A 16,161-nucleotide genomic window follows, 5' to 3' on the forward strand; every position below is an offset into this window, starting at 1 on the left:
GCTGCACTCCCTCAGTACTGCACTGGGAGTGTCAGCCTAGATTTTGTGCTCAATCTTCTGACTCATAGAACAGAAGCTGATATTAGTTCAGCTGTAAAATTATTAAAATAGCTTTATATTTAAACTTCAGCCACATGTTGGAAGATCAGGTCAATGGTTATATAAGGCTTTAATCTGAATAAGGACTTTGGAGGTGATAATCCAACTTGCAAGAACTTTGGCAAAATGCTGCAAATTCCACAAAACTTCCCATTTTGGAAGTTACTTGCAACTAATCACATCTCCTGTCTCAATGAGCCAATTTACATAATAATTATGCATGAATGTGACATTGTGTGATAAAGGCACAAGGTGGAGCCCAGAAGAAAAAATCAACCAAAACGCTTTATTTTAGTGCACTTTTTGGAATACAGTGTTACCAACAGCAGAGGAAGATCATGAACCAGGGCAGTGAAAAGAGTAACAGAAAATCTCATCGAACCTCACAGGGTGGTCACCTGAAGAATGATGGAAAACATGGGTCGCAACGTTCAGAAGTTGATAGTACATAATTGAGTTATGAGGTACAATGGCAGACAGGCATTGCACCCAGGAGACACTGGCACTAGGGAGCACCACACCCAGGGACACTGGCACTAGGGAGCACCATACCCAGGGACACTGGCACTAGGGAGCACCACACCCAGGAGACACTGGCACTCGGGAGCACCACACCCAGGGACACTGGCACTAGGGAGCACCATACCCAGGGACACTGGCACTAGGGAGCACCATACCCAGGGACACTGGCACTAGGGAGCACCACACCCAGGGACACTGGCACTAGGGAGCACCACACCCAGGGACACTGGCACTAGGGAGCACCACACCCAGGGACACTGACATCAGGGGGCACTGGCACCAGTTGAAACTGGCATCAGGGGGCACTGCACCCAAGGGACACTGGCATCAGGGGACACTGGCACCACAGGGCACTGCACCTAGGGGAGATTGGCACAATGGGGCACTGCACCCAGAGGAGTACTGAAGTCAGGGAGCACTATCCAGAGAGGCACTGACACCAGGGGGAACTCTAAGTGACCGGGTAAGTTATGACAATCAAATAAAATTAATGCTCAATAATCAGCTGTATCTGCTACAATTTATGGTTGATCCAAATTGTCATATATTTGTCAAACTAAATCACATTTAGTTTACATCGATCGCACTGTGTATCGCAGTGCAGTTGAATGATATTCTGGACAAGTAATTGTACTTACATATCTGTAGTTGTATTCTGTTATTGCAAACATTAAGGCACAATTTATGGCTCTTGTAGTTAGTAAAATTAGAATATTAAAAATGAGAGCATGTAACCACCTCCTATGCTAACATCATCACCAGTTCTCTTGTGTTTTACTTAAAATAATTAACGTTCGTGCAAAAATGCATATTAGCTTGTTTTGATAAATATAGATTTTAGTTCTTAGATGTAATACAATTGCTGTATGAAAGTAATAAAATAATATTAGATCTATTCACTTTATGCAGAGAATACTGGTGTGAAATATGCACCTTGTGACTTTGTAGAATTGAACAATTATTTATATATTTTACAGAAAATAATTTTAGTGAACAAGACTGAAAATGTACAAAGCTTCAACAGGTCAATGGAGGGAATCTCTCCCTATCCACCCTGCAAAAAAAAAACAGCTACAAAGAATGATGATTTAGAGAAAGCATTTGTTGTTTTTTGTTATTTTCGATTGAACAGTGAGTGCCAACAACAATAACACACAATCGCCAGCCAGAACCAAGTGACGCTACCACCCGATGGAAGCCCCAATCTTGCCAACGATGCTGGAAGATAAATCCAGGTCCTTCCTCCCGGGGGCGCGGCCTCGCTGGAAGAGGTTGATTTTCATTAGCATTCTCAGAGACACCAGCACCAGTAGGGGGAAACAATTTCCGCTGTGCCCCTTATGATTGTCTCTGTACCCAGGGGATACTGGCACCCAGGGGGCACTGCACCCATGGGACACTGGCATTAGGGTGCACTGCACCCAAACATTTTGTTCACTCCCATCCACACTTTGATCTTCTGTCAAAGAATTCCCTTATTTTTGAAATTCCCTCATTCATTTCTTGTATTCCTTCATTCTCCAGTTTACTTTCCAACTGTAAAGCAAATTCAGAAGTGACAGGTTGTAAGTACTTGATTGTGAGCTGACTCTTCATCAGAATGGCACAAGATTAGCAATCCTAGGTCTCACTCAGTACTGACTGGCATTAGATAGTTTCATAGGAACAGAGGCCATACGGGTAGACCATACAGTCCCACGAGCCTGTTCCGCCATTCAATTAGATCATGGCTGATCTGTACCTCAACTCTATTTACCTGCCTTTGCTCCGTATCCTTTAATATCCTTACCCAACAAAAAACTATCGCTGTCAGTCTTGAAATTTTCAATTGACCCCCAGCATCCACAGCTTTTTGGGGGATAGAGTTCCAGATTTCCACTCCCCTTTGTGTGAAGAAGTGCTTCCTGACATCACCCCTGAACGGCCAAGCTCTAATTTTAAGGTTATGCCCCCTTGTTCTGAACTCCCCCACCAGAGGAAATGGTTTCTCTCTATCGACCCTACCAAATCCTTTAATCATCTTAAACACCTCAATTAGATCACCCCTTAATCTTCTATATTCAAGGGAATACAAGCCTAGTCTATGGAACCTGTCCTCATAATTAAACCCTTTTAGCCCCTTCCAGTACAAAGTACTTCGAGGATAAATCAAGAAAGTGTACCTGTTACCCTCCCACCGGGACTCTGGCAGAAGGCTCCAAACCAGGCCAGGACCTGGCCTACCTTCCCCAGCAGTTTCAGGTGTGCCAGGTTGGGAGTGAAACCTAAGCCTGCCACAAGCAAAGACGTGATGTGGAGATGCCGGTGATGGACTGGGGTGGACAAATGTAAGGAATCTTACAACACCAGGTTATAGTCCAACAAATTTATTTTAAAATCACAAGCTTTCGGAGATTATCTCCTTCGTCAGATGATTGAATCATCTGACGAAGGAGATAATCTCCGAAAGCTTGTGATTTTAAAATAAATTTGTTGGACTATAACCTGGTGTTGTAAGATTCCTTACAAGCAAAGACAGCAGCGTAAGAGGGGGTTGTGACAGTTGTGAGGGAGGGGGGGTGGTGGGGGGGTAGTTTCCATGTCCCTGGTCTGGGGGAGCATTGGCGGGCCAGTGCATTGGATAGGAGCATGCGTACGGCGGAAGTGGGCCTACCTGTGGAAACAAGCCTGGGTTGTGGCCTAGATACCACCAGCCCCCCAACTGAAGAAACTTTTACATTTTCTTTCAGTCCACATATTTTAAAGCAGGCCGACGAGGGACTGGCAGTCTCTTTCCGAGCAGCTCCCCTCCCCACTCCCTCCAAACCTGGAAACCCATGCTCACAATTTTTGGTCTTCCCACTATGGCGGATGCCCGAGATGCGGGTCTAGTGATACAGGCTCCTGCTGCCATTAGGTAACCCTCCTCTGCCTCCTCCCTGACCCCAGCGCTGGAGGTCACTGGAATCAAAGGCCTGCGGGTTTTCGACTCCTAATTGACCTCTTCCTGATCTCCCCAACTCTAGCTGGGGGCCAGTGCCAGAGGTGACCGGTGTATCAAAGGCTCGTTGGATTTGTGGCCCCTGAAACCATGGGATGTATAAGGGTTGAGACCGTTACCACGGATATGAAGCTGTACACTCCTCTCACCTGAACCGAATACTTCTGGATGTATTTCCCAAGTTCGACCATTGCGTCCTTTTCTTTAAATTCATTCTCATGCTTCTGAAAGAAAATGATCACTTGGTTTAAAGGTTTGCCGTCCTGACCTGTGGAGGAAGCAGATGACGAGCCAGGAACCTCGGCCGCTAAACTGGGCCGTGTAGCGCCCGTTGTTTCGGCGCTGCACAGCCTCTCCGACATCCAAGATGGCGTCTTGGATGCGCACGCACGTTTCCTGTGTGACGTGCGCCGGACGCCATCTTGCTATTGGAGTTAGCGCAGGCGCAGATAACAAATGCCGGAATCGTGTAAAGTAGGGAGAAAATGGCTTCAATCAGTGTGCAACGCTGATTTAAAGTGATAGACACCATTTTGGGACTTAACGCTGAACTCAACACACAGTCTTAACCCCGACCATCTGAACGTGTCTTAGAGTGCCTGGAGGACCCCCCACCAGCGCTATTCAAAGGGGCTATGCAGGATTTACAGGTTAGTGGCCGGATTATTGCTTCTGGCTGCTGAGAGATTTGTAACTGTGTTTAGAAGTCTCCTCGACTTGAATACGAGGACACGAGGACATAGCCTAACATTTAGAGCACAAAATCCAGGCTGATATTCCCAGTGCAGCACTGAGGGAGTGCCGCACTGTCAGAAGTGCCGCCTTTTTGGATGAGACGTTAAAGCGAGGCCTGTCTGCCCTCTCAGGTGAATGTAAAAGATCCTATGGCACTATTCGAAGAAGAGCAAGGGAGTTCTCCCCGGTGTCCTGGTCAATATTTATCCCTCAACAAACAGCCCCACCCCCCGACTGCTGCGGATAAAGGATGCCCCTCCTTCTGTCCACCTCTTGCACCAAGGTCTCTAGTGCATCATCAGAGAACCTTGGTGCACTCACTCTCGCAGGCCTGGTACCAACTCAGAGCGGCAGATTGGTGAGGTCTGGCATGCAGATTGGAGGATGTGGGATTTAGTAGTGCGCAACCTTTATTCAATGTTTTAACATAACTCATCAGTGTGTAAAAATTGAGATGGGATCTGCATCTGTGTTTTATGTGTGCGATGTCTGATTTCCGTTCAGACTCCATGCAGATAGTAGACTGTTATTTTTAGCAAATAACAGGTATCAGCTACCTTTAAGAGATTTCTAAGAGACATCCTCCCTTTAAGAGATTGAGCTCCCCTTGGAGGTGGAAAGTGTGAACTGCATTGATTCCACGTGCAAGGCCTAGAATGGAACACTGATTACAGGTGAGTCCTGGAGTGGGCCGCAACTGGTGTACTGCCTGTGCAGGGTCACTGGGCGCGGGGTAATAGCACATCACGCTACCTACGCCCAAAAACGGCCCCTATCCAATTTTTTTTCCCCCCTTGTGTCTTAAAACCCACAATTATTACCTTTGATTCCTCGGTGAGAAACTTCTCCATCTCTTCCTCAGTCAGTGAGGCCATGTCAGCAATCTGCCTGTAGTAATGTTTCACTTCGTCCTTGTAGTGTGGAATGTCCCTGGCGTAAAGCACTTTATTCGTTGGAGAGTGCTAAAGAGAGAGAAAAAATTGTATTTATATCGCGCCTTTCACGACCTCAGGACATCCCACAGTCCCCCCGAGTCACCGTCCCCCAATCCCCTGGGTCGCCGTCCTCAGATCCTCTGGGTCACTGTACCCCCGGGGTCACCATCCCTGGACCCCCCCCCCCGGGGTCACCATCCCCCGACCCCCCCGGGTCACCATCCCCCGACCCCCCGGATCATCGTCCCCTGACTCCCCGGGGTCACTGTCCCCCGACTCCCTGGGTCACCGTCCCCCGACTCCCCGGGGTCACCATCCCCTCCCCATCCCACGACCCCCCAGGTCACCGACCCCAGACCCCCCGGGTCACCGTCTGCTTCAGGGCAGTTGCGGACTGTACCTGCAACCACCACCCCACCCCCTTATAAATCCGGGTCACGGAATATGGTACAAATAGGCCTATAAAAACCAGGGATGCCCCTGCAACCCCATCCCCACCCCCCCAACCCAAACCGAAACAAGAGTTAAGGAAAGAAAGTGAAAAGAGGAAGGAAAGTAGGAATGAAGGAGAGTGGAAAGAAAGAAAGAAAAACAAGAAGAGAACTTGCATTATCATAGTACCTTTAACTTAGAAAAACATCTCAAGGTGCTTCACAGAGGCTAATCAAACAAAATTTGACACTGAGCCAGAGAAGGGGATATTGAGGAGTGACTAATAGCTCGGTCAAAGAGGTAGGTTTTAAGGAGGGTCTTAATGGAGGAGAGAGAGGCGGAGAGGTTTCGGGAGGGAATTCCAGAGTGTGAGGCTTAGATGGGTGAAGAAATGGCCACTGGTAATGGGGTGGAGGAAGTGGGGGAGGGAGGGGGGAGATACACAGAGCCGGAGGAATAGAGAGATGTGCGGAGTCTGGTGGGGGGGACAGTGGGAGGAAGGTGTAATCGGACTGCGCTGGTCGGCCGCCTGTTCCGGTGGTGAAAAGGACGGGGTGTATATAACGGGCAGGAGGTGTATAACGGGAGGGTGTACATAAGGGGCGGGAGGTATATAAGGGGCGGGAGGTGTACAATGTATGGGGTGTATATAACGGGCAGGAGGTGTATATAACGGGTGGGGTGTATATAACGGACAGGGTGTATATAATGGACGGGGTGTATATAACGGGTGGGGTGTATATAACGGGTGGGGTGTATATGACGGACAGGGTGTATATGACGGACAGGGTGTATATGACGGACAGGGTGTATATAACGGACGGGGTGTATATAACGGGTGGGGTGTATATAACAGACAGGGTGTATATAACGGATAGGGTGTATATAAGGGGCTGGGTGTATATAACGGATAGGGTGTATATAACGGACAGGGTGTATATAAGGGGCTGGGTGTATATAACGGATAGGGTGTATATAACGGACAGGGTGTATATAAGGGGCTGGGTGTATATAACGGACAGGGTGTATATAACGGATAGGGCGTATATAACGGACAGGGTGTATATAAGGGGCTGGGTGTATATAACGGACGGGGTGTATATAACAGACAGGGTGTATATAACGGATAGGGCGTATATAAGGGGCTGGGTGTATATAACGGACGGGGTGTATATAACGGGTGGGGTGTATATAAGGGGCTGGGTGTATATAACGGACAGGGTGTATATAACGGACAGGGTGTATATAAGGGGCTGGGTGTATATAACGGATAGGGTGTATATAACGGGTGGGGTGTATATAACGGACAGGGTGTATATGACGGACAGGGTGTATATGACGGACAGGGTGTATATGACGGACAGGGTGTATATGACGGACAGGGTGTATATAAGGGGCTGGGTGTATATAACGGACAGGGTGTATATAACGGACGGGGTGTATATAACGGGTGGGGTGTATATAACGGACAGGGTGTATATAACGGACGGGGTGTATATAACGGGTGGGGTGTATATAACGGACAGGGTGTATATAACGGACGGGGTGTATATAACGGGCGGGGTGTCTATAACGGGCGGGGTGTATATAACGGGCGGGGTGTATATAACGGACAGGGTGTATATAACGGACGGGGTGTATATAACGGGCGGGGTGTATATAACGGGCGGGGTGTATATAACGGGCGGGGTGTATATAACGGGTGGGGTGTATATAACGGACGGGGTGTATATAACGGACAGGGTGTATATAACGGGTGGAAGTTGTATAAGGGGCTGGGTGTATATAACGGACAGGGTGTATATAACGGACAGGGTGTATATAACGGACGGGGTGTATAAGGGGCTGGGTGTATATAAGGGGCTGGGTGTATATAAGGGGCTGGGTGTATATAAGGGGCTGGGTGTATATAAGGGGCTGGGTGTATATAAGGGGCTGGGTGTATATAAGGGGCTGGGTGTATATAAGGGGCTGGGTGTATATAAGGGGCTGGGTGTATATAAGGGGCTGGTATTTAACAAGCGACCGGTCCACTACCTCCCATTTTCCGCCAAATGTTAAAATCAGCCCTAACATAATTACCTTCCCAAGCTGATGTGACGATAAGGAGAAGGAATCCATGAAAGCCTGAGCAATGACAGAGAGACAGCTGTCCAAGTGAGGGGTTTTCTCGATATCAAACACGAACTGAGGGTTTTTAATGATGTTTATCCAAAAGCGCAGAGGAAGGCTGGTGAGGAAAGAAGATTGTTAAAATCAGGACATTAAGGATTTTCTGTTTAGTTCCACGCCTCTGATGGCCCAGTGACTTTGTCCGGTGTGTAGCCGAGCCAGACAGAGCAGTTTCAGTCACTGTTTTGATCGCTGGTACGTGCTGACATCACTGCAGGAGTGTTATCACTGATTGTAGACAGCCCACAGGGTAGAACAGGTTGGCATTGCTTCATTATTGCCCGGGACCCTCAGCGGCCAAGGGGAAGACCACCGAGAGACACTGGGGTAGGTTTTCACCTTCACCGCCTGGGTGGTAATCTGGTGGAGCCGATCGCATGCCCATCGTAGAACCCGCCCGGTTATCATTCCATCATAAATCAGTGGGCTGAAAACCGGTGGGGGGGGGGATTTACAACGGGCAGGCAATTTGATCCATCAGCGTACTGCCCATGAGGTGAAGAGAAAGATTTACTCCATTGTCCCTCTAATAGGTCAGTGCCATTAGGTCACTTGCTGTACCCCACCCTTACTGTACAGGAGTTGTCCTTGGCCACACCTCATTTTGTTTTTGACTGGGGCAGGCAGCATAGAGACCGAGAAGGAACAACACAAACATGCACACAAAATTATCAGAAAGCTCTAGGTTACACCAGGTCAGAGGGAGAACCAGGAGACCAGAGCACGTTCAAGGAACGAGGGAGATATCTTTGGCAGGTAATCGAACATTCAACCTCCACACACAAGTGAATTATACTAAAACAGGGCAAAAACTAGAAATAAAAGTGCTGGAAACACTGAGCAGATCGGGCAGTTCCTGAGGAGGAAGGAGAGTCGGGTTAACTTTTCTGCTCTATGACCTTCCTAGAAATTAGAACTCTACAACCGAATAGACGCAGTCAGATTAAAACTACATTCATTGAACGAGGATCTGCATGTAGCTTCGAGCAGGAATCCTCCCTCGAGGCGGGCTCAATTCACAAAGAAATCCATTCTCCATAGCAATCTCTACTGACCAGCTGCCTGTGCCATCTTGAATTAGAGCTGTTACCCAAGTAATGGAAGAAATGCCAATGTCTGGGAAAGGATGCCAGGCCTGGCAGAATGGGTCGAGTTGGTTATATCTACATTGAACCTCAAATACTTTCTACAGGGCTCCTCGATCCCGAGTGAAATTACACGCACCAGCCAATCCCCTGAACATTTGGTAACCACGTTGAACTTATTCCTTCAGAATTGGGGAGTTCAAGACCCTTAGGTCTAGAGCATGTTATAATCCTCCAGCCCTCTCTCTCTCGCTCTCTCTCAAAGGCTGCGAGCATATAACCCTGAGCTCGAGGGTGCACTTGCTATTTTCTAAATAGTGAACACTCAAAGTTGTAGAAAAAGCATCAATAACGCACACAAAATGGGTGTAAAGGTGAAAGGCGTGAAGTCCAGTACCTGTTAGTCTTCCATATATGCAACACATCGGGATCCGTTAACTTTTTATTGTAGGCCTGTGCCTGCAAGATGTCAAAGACGTGCCTAATGGCCATTGGTGGCTTGTTATTTGGAATGCTCCAGATGCTTCTAAAAAGGGTCTCAACAAAAGAGTGAAGTGCGACCTGAAACAGGAAGAAATTAGCAGCATGAGCATGGGATGGGAGGGAATTGATCAAACAAATTCGCTGTGTAACTGAACCACGGTGGGAGAAAGGAGAGCTGTTCTTCCCACAGAAGAAAATTCCTGCCACAGGCCTGGTTGTAGATGGCTGACCAGCTGAATATTGTCATCAACACCCAAAGCACCTGGTTGGAAAAGTACGGTGAGGAAAGCTGTGAAACCAAGGGTCAAGGAGCTGCCCAAAGTATGCACGCCATGAAGTTTAGATACTAAACTATGCTTTTTAAAGTATTTTTTCCTTATGTTGTGTTTCTTTTCTTCCTGTATTTCTTACCACCTCAGGAGCTGTCCTACCCTGAAAAATATACCTCTTGCAAGTTCCAAACTGACTCTTTCTGATTCAAGCAGCTCCAGCTCCTGTAAACTATTCCCGAAAGGAGTTACCGGGACTTTCTGGATTTGACTAACCGTTGATCATCAGGAAAAAAACTATCGCGGAGGGTACGGTGGTGTATTGGTTATGTTACTGGACTAATAATCCAGAGAACGTGAGTAAAAATACCACTCTTGCCTCTGAGTTAGAAGGTTCAAACCCCATTCCAGAGCCTTGAGCACATAATCCAGGCTGACAATCTGAGGGAATACTGCACTGTCGGAGGTGTCGCTTTTCGGATGAGACATTAAACCGGGGCCCCGTCTGCCTTCTCAGGTGGACATAAAACATCTCATACCACTATTCAAAGAAGAGCTGGGGAGTTCTTTCTTTCATGAGATATCTAATCATACCAAATTGTAGCTTTGCACACCACAGAAACATTGCAGCAACAAGACCAAATTGGGATTAATGGCCAATTTCAGACTCACAAACAAGAATTAACTCTAGGTTCTCTCTTAGGGCTGAACTAGTATCAGTATGAAGCTAGCTTAACAGCCTTCGCTCAGTGGGTAACACTCTTGCTCTGAGTCAGAAGGCTGTGGGTTCAAGCCCGACTCCAGCACATAATCCAGGTTGACACTTAAGTTCAGTACTGAGGGAGTGCTGCACCGTCGGAGGTGCTGTTTTTCGGATGAGATATTTAACTGAGGCCCCATCTGCCCTCTCTGGTGGACGTAAAAGATCCCATGGCTCTATTTCGAAGAATAGCAGGGGAGATCCCCCGGTGTCCTGGCCAATATTTATCCCTCAACCAACATCACTAAAACAGACAATCTGGTCATTTTTTCATTGCTGTTTGTGGGATCTTGCTGCGCGTAAATTGGCTGCCGCGTTTCCCATATTACAACAGTGGCTACACTTCAAAAGCGCTTTGGGACATCCTGAGGTTGTGAAAGGCGCTATACAAATGCAAGTTCTTTCTTCTATAGCAGCTTGTTGAAGCGAATAATGACAAGCTGTCCGATTTAAAACCATTCTAAAATAACTTGGCTGAAAATACCAGGGCAACAGCATCGAACGGTAAAGAAACAGTCACCATTTCAGGAATGTAAGGTACCTTAGAAGACAGCAGCTTTGTTAGATACATCTCTTTGACCTTGAACTTTTGTTTGCCTTGTTCTGGTACAGGGTTTTCTACAAATTCCGAATGTGGTGAAATCTAAATAAGGTAAGATACAGTCAAAAAAAAAACAAATCACTGGAAATGGTTAGTATAAATTCAACTGAAGTGTAAAATACATACCAGGTGACAAAGCTTGTTTTCAGACTCACCATCTAGAGTAAATGGAAGAGGATGATTTATGAAGAGATGTTTGTATCTTAAATACGTACAGGGTTTTTTTTCGTGAATTTTGCACTAATGGCAAGGGGTATTAATGCCGGGAAACAAGGCATTTTCCTCCTTCAAGACTCATCTATGATGAATAAGCTGCAGTCGATGCAGTTTTGAAATGTGGGGGATTTGTGAGTGAGTTTCAGATCTGTATCAGAAAGATAAAGGAAACCTCGTGCCCCTTTCAACATCATTAGCAGCTCTTAACAGAAGAGTTTTCACTCAGATTCAATATAATCAACACAGAGTCCAATCAGAGTGATATTCCAGGAGTACGGTAGCCCAGTGGTTCTTTTACTGGACTAGCAATCCAGAGATTGTGAGTTCAAATCCCACTCTGGCAACTTATCAAATTGAAATTTTTTAAAAATTCTAGTGACTTGTCGGTTAGCATCAGAGACATGACCATGAAAACTGCCAGTTTGTTCTTAAAAACCTAAGGGAACTGGTCCTCTCTTGTCCATCAGGGAAGGGAACCTGCACCCCCCCCCCTACCCAGTCTGGCCTACACCTGACTCCAGTCCCACACAATGTGGCTGACTTTTAATGGCCTCAGGGCAACTAGGGATGGACAATAAATACCTCCTCGTCAGTGTTGCCTATGTGCCAAGAACAAATATTCTTTTTAATGCATAATGAGATTTAAAATACCCAGGAATCTTTAAGATGCAGCCATTAACATCCCAACAACTGTTACCAAGAATTACACAGGAACAGTCCATTCGGCCCAACTGGTCCATGCTGGTTTAATCTTTCCTGATAGTTATAACCTCTTAGTTTTGGTATCCTCCTTGTAAATCCTTTTTGCACCTTCTCCAGTGCCTCTATATTCTTTTTATAATATGGAAACCAGAACTGTTCTCCATATTACAAAAGTACTCCTAGTGTGGTCTAACCAAGGTTCTACATAAGTTTAACATATTTTCTACAGACACATAAATAACAAAAGAAAAATCAGGATAGGGATAGGGTCACTAAGGGATACACATGATAAACTCACAGGTAATGACAGCAAAATGGCAAAAATATTAAATAATTACTTTGACTCAGTATTTACCAGGGAGATTAATAAAGTGGACATGACATTAGAAGAAGAGACCAATAAAGATATAAAGACATTTAAGATGGAAAGGGGGGAGATAATTGATACACTAATCAAACTCAGAGAGGATAAAACCCCTGGTCCGGATGGATTGCATTCACACATATAAAAGACATTAGGGAAGAGAGAGCAGAGGCACTATTACATATATATAAAAATTCATTAGGAAAGGAAATAGTGCCAGAGGACTGGCGGACAGCTAATGTGATTACTAGATTTAAAAAGGGAGATAGAACCAGTCCAGGGAACTAAAGACCAATTAGCTTAACGTTGGTGGTAGGAGAGATAATGGAATCTTCATTCAAAGATGGAATAGAAAAACATCTAGAGAACGAAAATATAATAAAGAACAGTCAGCCTGGATTTCAGAAGGGAATTGAAGAAATTCTTTGAAGAAATTCTTTGAAGAAATAACAGAAAGGGTAGACAAGGGTAATGTAGTAGATGTAATATATTTGGATTTTCAAAAGGCCTTCAATAAGACACATGACTAAGGTCAGAGCATGTGGAGTCAGGGGACAAGTGGCAGAATGGATAACAAGCTGGCGACAGAACAGAAAACAGAGAGTTGGGTTAAGGATAGCTACTCAGACTGGCAAAAGGTGGGAAGTGGTGTTCCACAGGGATCAAATATGAACCCCAGTGCTTTGTTTGCTTTTTAATGGCCTTATTAACCTGTGTTGCTACTTTTAGTGATTTGTGTAGCTGTACCCCCAGATCCCTTTGTTCCTTTACCCCATTTAGACTGCTATTTTCCAAGCAATATGTGGCCTTCTTATTCTTCCTACCAAAATCCACCACCTCACACTTATTATATTGAAATTCATTTGCCAATTATACGCCCATTCTGCAATTTATTAATGTCTTCCTGTATTTTGTTACCATCTTCCTCAGTATTAACTATACCCCCCAATTTGGTGTTGTCAGCAAATTTTGAAATTGTATTTCCGATTCCAAATCATTATTGTAAATTGTGAACAACAGTGGTCCCAGCACCGATCCCTGTGGAACACCACTTCCCACCTTTTGCCAGCCTGAGTAATTACCCTTAACCCCTACTCTCTGTTTTCCGTTTTGTCGCCAGCTTGCTATCCATTCTGCTACTTGTCCCCTGACTCCATCTTATCAAAGGCCTTTTGAAAATCCAAACATATTACATCTAAGAAGAATATAGGAGCAGGAGTAGGCCATACGGCCACTCAAGCCTGCTCTGCTATTCAATAAGATCATGGCTGATCTTCGACCTCAACTCCACTTTCCCGCCCGATCCCCATATCCCTTGATTCCCCTAGAGTCCAAAAATCTATCCATCTCAGCCTTGAATATACTCAATGACTCAGCATCCACAGCCCTCTGGGGTAGAGAATTCCAAAGATTCACAACCCTCTGCGTGAAGAAATTCCTCCTCATCTCAGTCTTAAATGGCCGACCCCTTATCCTGAGACTATGCCCCCTAGTTCTAGACTCTCTAGCCAGGGGAAACAACCTCTCAGCATCTACCCTGTCAAGCCCCCTCACAATCGTATATGTTTCAATTAGATCACCTCTTATTCTTTTAAACTCCAGAGAGTATAGGCCCATTCTACTCAACCTCTCTTCATAGGACAAGCTTCTCATCCCAGGAATGAATCTAGCGAACCTTCATTGCACCGCCTCTAAGGCAAGTATATCCTTCCTTAGATAAGGAGATCAAAACTGTACACAGTACTCCAGGTGAGGTCTCACTAAAGCCCTGTACAACTGTAGTAAGACTTCCTTACTCTTGTACTCCAACCCCCTTGCAATAAAGGCCAACATACCATTTGCTTTCCTAGTTGCTTGCTGTACCTGCATACTAACTTTTTGTGTTTCTTGTACGAGGACATCCAAATCTCTCTGAACACCAACATTTAATAGTTTCTCACCATTTAAAAAATATTCTGTTTTTCTATTCTTCCTACCAAAGTGAATAACCTCACATTTCCCCACATTATACTCCATCGGCCACTTTCTTGCCCATTCACTTAACCTGTCTATATCCCTTTACAGACTTTTTGTGTCCTCCTCACAGCTTACTTTCCCACCTAGCTTTGTATCGTCAGCAAACTTTTAGTCCCATTCGTTTGTCCAGTACTTTTTCTCTGTGATATGAATTGTTTCAAGTTCCTCACTCTCATTTACCCCTTGGTTCCCCACTATTTTTGGTATGGTTTTTACAACTATGCATTATCTTTCTCGACTCTTTCTGTTACTTCTTCAAAGAATTCAACAAGGTTGGTCAAGCATTGCTTTCCCTTCTGAAATCCGTCCTGACTTTTCTATTTTCTTTTCTAGATGTTTTTCTATTACATCTTTGAGTAAAGATTCCATTATCTTTCGTACTGCTGACATTAAGCTAATTTGTCTATAGTTCCCTGGATTTTTTTCTATCTCCCTTTCTAAATCTAGTAATCACATTAACTGTTCGCCAGTCCTCTGGCACTATTCCCTCCTCTAATGAATTGTTATAGATGTGTAATAGTGCCTCTGCTCTCTCTTCCCTAAATTCTTTTATATGTGTGGATACAATCCATCCGGACCAGGGGGTTTATCCTGTCTAAGTTTGATTAGTTTATCAAGAAGTGATATTATAGTTTCCAATGAGATAATGGACCGTTCCTGCCCACTTTAAGTCAAGACTAAGGTTAAAGTGGGTCAGCACAGCCCACCATCTCATCCCTTCATATAACGCCCTCAACGTAGTAAAATGTCCCAAGGTGCTTCTATGGAATGTTTACAGAGATTCAAGAGACAGAATCAACTCTTTTAAAGATTACAGATGTTAAAAGGTTACTTTTTTACCTATCTTTGAACTGTTCACTCTTTTGATTGCAACTATCGATGCTGCAGCTGGAATCTTAATAGAAACACGAGAAGAATAATTACTGACAACCTCAAATGTTCACACACATGGGCAACCCGCACACACACGGGCTACCCGCCCACACATGGGCTACACACATACATGGGATACACGCACACACATGGGCTACATGCACACATATGGGCGACATACATACATGGGATACATGCACACACATGGGCTACATGCACACACATGGGCTACACACACATGGGCTACATGCACACACATGGGCTACACACACATGGGCTACATGTACACATGGGCTACATGCACACACATGGATTACATACACAGGCTACATGTACATACATGGACTACACACATACACAAGGTCTACAGGCACACACATGCGCTACACACACACACATGTGCTACACGCACACACATGGACTACCCATACACAAATGGGCTACACACACACACAGGTTACACACACACACCACACACACTGGCTACACACACACACATGGGCTGCACACACACACACACACACACACACACAAACACGAGCTACACACACACACACACACACACACTACACACACATGAGCTACACACACACACAGACTACCCATACACACATGGGCTACACACACACTGGCTACAGACACAAGGGCTATACACACGGGCTATACATACACACAGACATGGGTTACACATACACAGGCTACACACACATGGGCTATACACACACACGGGCTACGCACATGATACATACTGTGTGATCAATTGCCCTATTCCCCACCCACATTACCAGCTTTCCTCCTCCCCCATAACCTGCCCACCCCTCCCCCATAACCTGCTCTCCCCCTCCCCCCATAACCTGCTCTCCCCCTCCCTCCATAACCTGCTCTCCCCCTCCCCCCATAACCTGCTCTCCCCCTCC

General features: G+C 45.6%; 1 protein-coding gene across 3 annotated transcripts in view; it reads right to left on the reverse strand.

Moving 5' to 3' along the window:
* Positions 1–365: 365 nt before the first annotated feature.
* plxnc1 (plexin C1) overlaps positions 366–16,161 on the reverse strand; it is a 153,581-nt gene continuing 137,785 nt past the window's right edge. For 2 of the 3 annotated variants that reach the window (XM_068004658.1, XM_068004657.1), the window contains exons 27-34: positions 15,212–15,266; positions 11,200–11,231; positions 11,014–11,115; positions 9,358–9,521; positions 7,786–7,933; positions 5,158–5,298; positions 3,751–3,825; positions 366–2,157 (exon numbers count right to left, since the gene is read on the reverse strand). In XM_068004658.1, the coding sequence (XP_067860759.1) occupies positions 2,056–2,157; positions 3,751–3,825; positions 5,158–5,298; positions 7,786–7,933; positions 9,358–9,521; positions 11,014–11,115; positions 11,200–11,231; positions 15,212–15,266 (819 nt within the window). In that variant the 3' untranslated portion in view covers positions 366–2,055. Of the gene's footprint in view, positions 2,158–3,750; positions 3,826–5,157; positions 5,299–7,785; positions 7,934–9,357; positions 9,522–11,013; positions 11,116–11,199; positions 11,232–15,211; positions 15,267–16,161 lie in introns of those variants that run through there. The other variant, XM_068004659.1, reaches the window with a different exon arrangement.

The sequence above is a fragment of the Heptranchias perlo genome, chromosome 24 (assembly GCF_035084215.1).
Source record: "Heptranchias perlo isolate sHepPer1 chromosome 24, sHepPer1.hap1, whole genome shotgun sequence".
Taxonomy (NCBI): Eukaryota; Metazoa; Chordata; class Chondrichthyes; order Hexanchiformes; family Hexanchidae; genus Heptranchias; species Heptranchias perlo.